Here is an 8,786-nt window from a genome sequence, read left to right as displayed (position 1 = left end):
TCCCATTTTAAGTAAAATAGGCATTTTTACAGTGAACAAGAAAAAAGAGAACAAAAACAAATCATTTGGCTCTTCAATCAACATTTATTCTCGATGGCGATAAATCATGGTTAGATTCTATCAAACAAAAAAACAAAAACAAACCCATTCACGAAAATGTCATGTTGCCCAACAAGACAAAGCAGAATCATTTCTGGGCAACACCAACTCATATCACGCTCAAAGCCATGACCAGCATGGAATTGCACACCTTTTCTTTTAGCTTAGTTTACATTTGTGATGCCCCTCATTTTAAACCCCACCACAACAACAACAAAATAATGTTGTGACAACAACGATAAAATATAATATCATCATCATGGCATAAATTACATTTGGTAAGAAAATAAATATCAATAAGAATACCACTATGCGTTTTAAGTATTTTCTTGGTTGGTTGTTTAACATGGGGTTGGCCTCTTGGATACAAAATGATGATCTGTTTTTACGAATGCATTGCCCAAGAACAAGGTTTTTACTCTTGGGAAATAAAAATGCAAAAAACGAATGCATTGAAGTGCTGTTTGTTGATATATCTTCATGTTATGGTATTCTTGCAGATGCTCCAGAGAACCTGGCGCTATATAGGTAGATGGTAATGATAACGAGATGCATTCGTTTCTGCCTGAAGGCCACGTTAATACATATACGGCCATTTCTGTATCCAGGGACATTGCAGCAGATGTGTGCACAATGACAAAAGTGAGAAAATGCATTCTGTACGGTGAAGCTGTGTGTGTGTGTGTGTGTGTGTGTGTGTGTGTGTGTGTGTGTGTGTGTGTGTGTGTGTGTGTGTGTGTGTGTGTGTGTGTGTGTAGTGTGTGTGTGTGTGTGCGTGCGTGCGTGTGTGTGTGTGTGTGTGTGTGTGTGTGTGTAGTGTGTGTGCAGTGTGTGTGGGAAGAGGCCTTCTCTACTCCTTCACTCCTACAAAGGGGCCGCCACCGCCACCGCCACCACCACCACCACAATACATCCATCCTTCAAAGCGGCTCACATTCTAAGGGCTCTCCTCGTCGACAGAGCGCTTCCTGGCGAAGAGGTGAGTAGGGTCGCGGGTGCGCAGGCTGGGCTGGATCTTGAACATGGGGGGCATGGCCCACCGGTAGCCCCCTGGTCCCCCCATGCCGCCGTGCCCGGGGGCCACTGCTTCGGAGGGGCAGGGCTTGCTCTGCAGCAGCTGGAAGAGGGTGTACATGTCGGGCCCCAGCCTGGCCAGCAGGGCGGTGCGCACCGTGGCCACAGTGTCCTCTGGGCACTCCATCAGGCTCTGCAGGAGAGTGCTGTAGTACCTAAAGAAAGAAAGAAGAACGCCATTGTGACACAGCACTCCACAGCACACAAGTGAACACTGCACACAACAAAATTGCATTTATGCCTCACCCGTGCAAGGGGGCAGCCCTCAGTGGCGCCCCATGGGGAGCAGTGCGGTGGGACGGTACCATGCTCAGGGTACCTCAGTCATGGAGGAGGATGGGGGAGAGCACTGGTTGATTACTCCCCACACCAACCTGGCGGGTCGGGAGTCGAACCGGCAACCTCTGGGACGCAAGTCTGACGCCCTAACCGCTCACCCATGACTGCCCTGCTCACCCATGACCCACCCATGACCTGACGGGCAGAAAAGCAATATGGGTTCAGTTCTCTTGTCTATATGTCTGAATAATGTTCTGGGTCAGCCGTGGCCTAGTGGTTAGAGAGTTGGTCTTTCAATCTAGGGGTTGCCGGTTCAAATCCCCCCTGACCTCTCCTTACACCTCCATCCATGGCTGAAGTGCCCTTGAGCAAGGCACCTACCCCACATTGCACCAGGGACTGTAACCAATACCCTGAAAAATAATAGTTGTAAGTCGCTTTGAACAAAATGAAAGCGTCAGCTAAGTAAAATGTAATGTAATGTAATAATGTATGCATGGGAAAGTAAGAAATGTAATTTCAATTCTTTGTATGACCAGTGCGTGTAAAGAAAATCTTTCTTTTTTTTCTTGTAATGCCCTTGTTGGCCATACTGTACCTTGGCAATCAAAGGATGGACACAAAGTACTATGTGAACTCAAAGGATGATGTGTATGCCTTCATTCACATGTACGAGATGCTTATTATTACTACTGTACTGAGTTACTGTCTAAACCCTCACCCCACCTCGAAAAAGAACTTGATCACAGAAAAGATGGGTTCAGTTCATGTCATTTGCTACAATTGTAAGCACGGTCAAGTTTGGGAAAGTGGTTGTTGCTGTCTTTGGGTGTGTGTCCAATAAAAATCATCAGATTGCCTACTGGAGTAGAAAAGGCCGCAATCTCTTGCTCATTCTCTGTACTAAAAAGTTTGACGCCCCATGTCATAGACACGCTTCTTGTTCTTCAGTTAATATCATGACAACACAAATGTTATAATGTCTCCGGCTGCCAAAAGAGGTGTGACAGAGGTATACTACTCTCTGGTTGTCCGGCCGTACATGAGTCCATGCCTTTGTCTTTCCTTGTGTCACCGGTTTTATTTTTGCCATAACCTTTGATGAACAAGTTAAACTTGCTAAACTAAGTTAAACTTAAGTCTCTGTAATGTGTACATTCACTTATTACGGAGTCCTATGCTTTCAAGATGGCCAACTTTCAATATGGCTGACTTTTGTTTGCGCGATAGCTTTTGGACAGGTGGAAGGATTTCCACATGTTCAAAATCGTTTGTGTTCATGCTCCATAATAAGTAAATGAATTGGATACATTTCAGAGGCCAACCCTATAGAAAGGAAGCTGGACAAGTATGGCCTCATATACAAATAGTACAGTTGTTACTGTAACTTATAATACTCTTTTAAATGCCTACCTGTTTGGAAAGTGCATTGGCACCTGGACCACCTCTCCAATGGCGTCTGGGTTGGTGTGTGCCACTTTGCAGATGTCTAGCTTGCTGTAGCAGTCCTCCTGGACCTCAGCAATCATCTTTTGGAAGGAAGGGCAATGGCGGATGGACTGGAACACTTTAGAGGTGACGCCATTGGCAATACACCTCAGGCTTTCCTTCACGAAAGTCTTACCCTGGGGAAGATAAGATGGCACATAACTGGTCAGATACTACCAAGGCAGGTGCTATAACTACAGATATAGGCTACTGTACATTAAAGTCAGGTAATCTATAAGAAGGTGTTCATAAAAAATGATAAATTATAAAACAATTTCTTGTAATATTTGACACTAATAAGTTTGACAGGTGGGTCTTTCACCTGGACAGAGAGTGCACAAGCAGTAGGAATGCTAGGCTAGGTGTTAAAACAACATTGTACATTGCGGTGTTTTGGTGCATGTATGCATACCTCTGTGTTGAAAACAGCCGCGGCGCTAAGGAAGTTGTTGCAGATGTCGTGCATGCCATCAGTATCACAGGTGGAGTTCTCCAGGCACGCAAAGGTGCCGCAACCCACCTGCAGGGCACCGTTGAGGCAGCGGGCCACATCCGCTGAGAGAGAGAGAGAGAGAGAGAGAGAGAGAGAGAGAGAGAGAGAGAGAGAGAGAGAGAGAGAGAGAGAGAGAGAGAGAGAGAGAGAGAGAGAGAGAGAGAGAGAGAGAGAGATTACATTTCCGCCGGATAATTAACAAGTCTAGGAGTGAGGTATGGCAGCTGCACACATCAATAACAATTAGCTCGTCTTACAGACAATTCAGCATTCCAGTCAAGGAATGTAAAGTGAAAAAAGCTTTTCACAAGTAGTGTAGGCTGCGCACCTCACGGCTAACCAAAAGAGACACTGTGCACTGTGCGTAAAAGGGAAAAAAAACTTACATGGACTGTTGGAGGAAAATCGCGCTCTTCTAGGAGAGCTTTCTTGCTGGTCCATATCATAGGCTGATGCGGCCAGGAAGCCGAAAAGAAGAAACACAGCTGTGTGTAGCATTGTTGTAGAATAGTGAGGTCGCAATTGTACACGCCAATAAAACAGATGTTACGAGGCTTCCGAAAGGGGTTTGGAAAACGCGTCCAGAAACGCCCTTGTTGCGCGTCTTAAGGCGAGACAATACTGGACAGGGAGCAAACTGTTGTTTTTATAGCATCTCTGTGGCGGTGATTACTTCCAAATCCAGTCATGCATATCACTCGGTCTCCAATCACAGCATTCCAACCTGGAGAGGTTTTTTCTTTCCTTTTTTTTCAAGTGACAGTTTCCACCACAAAACTTTCCGTGCGCTTATATATATTCATGATATTTGCATTTGGTGGCTATTTTAGTAGGCTAGTCGTAAACATACGGGCAAAGGAAATTAGTTTAAAAATATATAGCCTATGGGCTACATTTAAGTCAGACCTTACACCCAAAATCCTCAGGGCTTCACACTATACATTGCACTTGGAAACACTCTTCACTTGGCCTACTATGTTGATAATGGAATAGTAATTTTAATAATAAAACAAAAGTAAAGCAAAACATCTTTCCCAATTCTATTTTTATCTTTTAAAGGGATTGTATGATAACATGCTTAATGGCAGGGTGAAAACGTTAATAATGAAATGATCCCGTCCCCCATCCCTTCCCCATATCAAACATCAAGGCTGAATGTAGAACAATACACACAAAAGCAAATCAATTTTATCCAGTTTTATTGATTAGTCTAGGAGTTAATAACTGAACCTGAAGATAGCCTTAACCCTCCTGTTATCCTCAGACTTAGGTTACATCCGTGATCCTTGGGGTCATTTTGACCCCAGTCACTTAAATGTCTACAGCTTAAGTGTCTAAGCAAAAACTTTTGCACCGGTTTATGCCTCAGATATTAACTTTTGCTCTGCTGGGGACATAAAAAAAACCCTTTAGATAAGTCCTAGCACCCCCACACACAGCCCACACACCAAACAAACTAATCCATGACTAGGCGAAAATGTGCAACAACTGCCCAAAAGTTCCCTTGAACTGGTTTTGGCCCTCATCATCATACATATCGCTAATTATCAGAGCCCTAAATAAAGCACATTTGACCCCAAGGAACACAGATGTAACCAAAATGTGTACAGCGCTTAGGGAAAACATTTTTGTGGAAAATTTCACTTTTTTCACATTGACAAGTTGAAAAGTTATCAAAGATGAAGAAAAAGAATTATGTACTTCATGCATTTTTCAGACGTTAAACATTGAATGGGGTCAAATAGACCCCAAGGATAACAGGAGGGTTAACTGAAAGTAAAGATGCAAGGTAATGGCTAAAGCTGCCCAGTCACAACAATGGAATTGTCACAACAGCATTGTCATCCTCTGACTAAAACATTTGAGGTTCTTTTTTGGACTTTCCCCACCTCTCCATTTTTCCAAAGACGGCATGACAGGGATACACAGGCGTTGCTGACACATGAACCCGTTGACATCTGACAAAACAACGCGAAGGCTGAGGCTTAATGACTTCCAAATGTGTTTGAATAGGAAATGAGCATTGGAACCATCAAAGATTGAAGACAATGTGGTGCATCTTTGTCCCAATCCCCTGGGGGCCCGTTGTTGATATGCATCAATATTTTCATTTGAAGAATATTACATCAACTGTTTGTTTGTTTTTGGGCCTTGTGGCCAGGGGGCCCTTAGCTCTCTCTGCAAAAAGGGGTTCTTTGTGCTTTGAGAGAAAGTGCATTTCCTGTTCCCCTTGTCTAAAATCCTTTGAATCTTTACCAAGAGGAACTGAATGGGACCTTGTTTTAGACGACTAAAATATTCATGAATACGCAAAGGATTTCCAGATAGCTATTTCAAATTCAGAGAGAATCAGTAAGTATAGTAAAATAATATAAATAATAGTAAAATGAATGAATGCATCTCTTAATGTAATTTTTGTTCAATTAAAAAAACATTCAGCCTTCTACAAATACTTTGTCCACAAACACGGGGAGCATTGTTGTGAGCCTCTTCCGTCAGTCAGCATCCTTCTCCATGGAAAACCAATCAGAGCTGGGAGGGAGGCAATTGGAGCGTTTCCCCCCCTCAGTCAACCTCATTATCCTAAACACCTCGCCTTCTCTTAAAGGGTAGGCAGATAACGATCAAAGTGCCTGGTTGTTTTAGGGAGAAGTGACCACGGTTCTCCTTTAATTGCCCCGGTTCCCACAGGCTCCGTACTACGCACCAGCCATGCTGATTGCTGCAGAGGTGAATGATTCACCTGGAGCTCCGGCACTCATTTCCTGGACAGAATACCTTAATGAACACGTTGACCCAATCTAATGTGGAGACTCAGCGTGAGACTTGGAAAATCTGTGTGCATGATGCAGGTAGGCAGTAGGCACAGGGGTTTCAAGGCAAGCGTGTAAGGACATGTAAGGCCGTCAGAGTTCAGTGGCTGACTGAATGCCACAGTCTGTATTCCTACAGTACCGTAGGGGAAAATGTGTTGCTCATTTGCTGATTGATCTTGTCTCTTGAGATCAATATGAGCTTCCCATAGTCTGTGTCAATCAATTGTTTGTGTCAATCAATTCTTTTTTATGGTACCTGGAGCAAAATATGAGCTAAAAAAGATACAAGACATAAGGAGATGGAGTTGAGATAACCTGTTGAACGATTCTTGAGAAGAAGAATAAATTGAGATCTAACAGTCCTTAAGTGACCAGCCACAGGAAAGCAGGCCACATAAGCCTATTGAGGTAGCAGTCATAGATTCTGAGAAAGCAAGTGCCAAACTTTGCTATAATACCTAATCTTACATACAGGAATCTGATAATATCTTAAGAATCTTTGACACTTTGAATGTGCCCACTTCTTAAAGTCGAAAGGGGTAGTTGTCCACTGACTTTGTAATGTTACCATTTCCCATCTTGGGACCTATTCCTAAATAAAAAAATAAAAAACAGTGAATCAAAGAAGAAGAAGAAGAAGAAGAAGAAGAAGAAGAAGAAGAAGAAGAAGAAGAAGAAGAAGAAGAAGAAGTAGAAGAAGAAGAAGAAGAAGAAGAAGAAGAAGAAGAAGAAGAAGGATAAACTGAGGACATCTTCAATATTCTGAACAGTCAACAGTCATCCTATTCTTCCGGTAGTAGGATACTCTGCCTCCAGAGCAATACTTCAGAAATATTATACTATAAGGAGATCTAATCAGTGACTGCAACATTCCTCATACTACATACGAAGGACAAACAGAGATGTACAGCATTCAGTGAATGCAACAGCCCTCATATTCCTTCAGTGGTAGTCTTCTCCAGACTGCCACTTCCCTCCTCTCTGTCTGATTGGTGTGTTTGCAGACATGTTGCTCATGTAGTCATTATATCGCCCACGGCCGCTCATAACTTGAAGGTCGGCCAGTTGACTAGCCAACTTTATGCCTTTTTTGGGGTATGTTTTTGTTTCTATACTTGTCTCTGTGTCTCGGTTAGTTGGTCGTTTTCCTGTTTGAAAAGGGAATGTTATTCCGCACAATATGTTTGGCTGCATTTCCTAATCGATATATATTGACAATTGACAACATCACACAGCAAAACAGGATGAGCGTTCTCCTGAATATGTTTGCCATCAGACTGTCATAGTTCTTTTAAAAATATTTCATGCATTTGTTATGACAGGACAGTTGGAGAGGTGGGCAAGAAAATGGTTGAAAGCGAGACATGAGGTAGAATTGGGCAATTACCTAATCGAACCCGGGCCCCCTGGGTAACATGCAGCACCTTTAGCCATTTGAGCCACATATGAAAGCATCAGACTGACATGGCTCTGATGCCCACATCACGGGAAGACGGAATGTGCATGCCCACACAGCCATAAAGACACAGTGAGGTCAAAGCGGGGCATGTTTGGTGCAATAACGTAGACTAGCCAGCTGGGTTCGTCTAGTTTAAGCTAGCAATAATGCCTAAAAATATTTTATACAGTGCAGACCTCCGGGTCCTTCAGCTGCCTTACCATCGTGTTAAAATCTATCTTTTCCATTGTTACAAGGATATGACAATACAAGGATACAAGGAGTTGTATTTGTCACATGCACAGAGTTACTAAAAGTTACTAAAAGAGTTGCTTGACTGTACTATGCATGGATGTGTGTGTGTGTGTGTGTGTGTGTGTGTGTGTGTGTGTGTGTGTGTGTGTGTGTGTGTGTGTGTGTGTGTGTGTGTGTGTGTGTGTGTGTAGTGGGGGGAGGGGGGGGAGCTTGCAATAGGTGTATATGAGAGAGCATACACCTTGACGAGACTTGAATGGAAAAAAAAACAATCTTCTCCGCAGTAATTGTTTGCAGACGGTATATGTTCCCTGACACAATTAGAGGGAAAATGGGGGCTGAGCTGCACTTCCCAAGCCATCGCTCTTCTGGGTCGTCTTCATCTCCACAGAGAACCAAACGTCTTTGTAATCCAATCACTTGACAAATGAGTTGTGCTACCTCATTAGTATCTCACTCTATACAAGGAGCAAGAGGATGAGGATGGCTTTGAGGGAAGAGCTCTTTTCCAAAATGAGATATATCCATTTTATAGAATGTTGGTAAATTGACATTTTTGTATTTGGCATTCCATTGAAATGCATTGCAAAATGCATTTTTATAGAAGTTTTAAAGTATGTTCTCAAAACATTTGACTGGCAAGAATTCACACATAGGTGATAGGACCTCTTAACAGTCAATTCCAATATTAAAATGCAAAAAGTCAAAAATGGTGGATATAGCGTTTTGGAAAAGAGCTCTTCATATATAGAGTATGTCCAGGGATGCTGACAGGGAGGGACAAAGGGGTCAGTTGTCCAGGGTTGAGGGGTAGTGGGGGCCCGTTATTGTTACATTGTATCTA

General features: G+C 43.0%; 1 protein-coding gene across 1 annotated transcript; it reads right to left on the bottom strand.

The window, feature by feature from the left end:
• Positions 1-995: 995 nt before the first annotated feature.
• stc1l (stanniocalcin 1, like) lies at positions 996-4,030 on the bottom strand. Its single transcript, XM_063211214.1, has 4 exons — positions 3,820-4,030; positions 3,353-3,495; positions 2,866-3,077; positions 996-1,328 (listed from the first exon to the last, which is right to left on the bottom strand). The coding sequence occupies exons 1-4, from the start codon at positions 3,929-3,931 to the stop codon at positions 1,037-1,039; spliced, it is 759 nt and encodes a 252-aa protein (XP_063067284.1). The 5' UTR covers positions 3,932-4,030; the 3' UTR covers positions 996-1,036.
• Positions 4,031-8,786: the final 4,756 nt, after the last annotated feature.

The sequence above is a fragment of the Engraulis encrasicolus genome, chromosome 11 (genome assembly GCF_034702125.1).
Source record: "Engraulis encrasicolus isolate BLACKSEA-1 chromosome 11, IST_EnEncr_1.0, whole genome shotgun sequence".
NCBI lineage: Eukaryota > Metazoa > Chordata > Actinopteri > Clupeiformes > Engraulidae > Engraulis > Engraulis encrasicolus.
This window is presented reverse-complemented; position numbering and strand designations above follow the sequence as displayed.

What these genes read in the sequence shown, in the direction of transcription:
- stc1l (XM_063211214.1), bottom strand. Translation starts at nt 3,931, where the DNA reads ATGCTACACACAGCTGTGTTTCTTCTTTTCGGCTTCCTGGCCGCATCA. An exon ending in ATTTTCCTCCAACAGTCCAT is followed by an intron (nt 3,496 to 3,819) that starts GTAAGTTTTTTT and finishes TCTCTCTCTCAG; the next exon opens with CGGATGTGGCCCGCTGCCTC. An exon ending in CGGCTGTTTTCAACACAGAG is followed by an intron (nt 3,078 to 3,352) that starts GTATGCATACAT and finishes TATCTTCCCCAG; the next exon opens with GGTAAGACTTTCGTGAAGGA.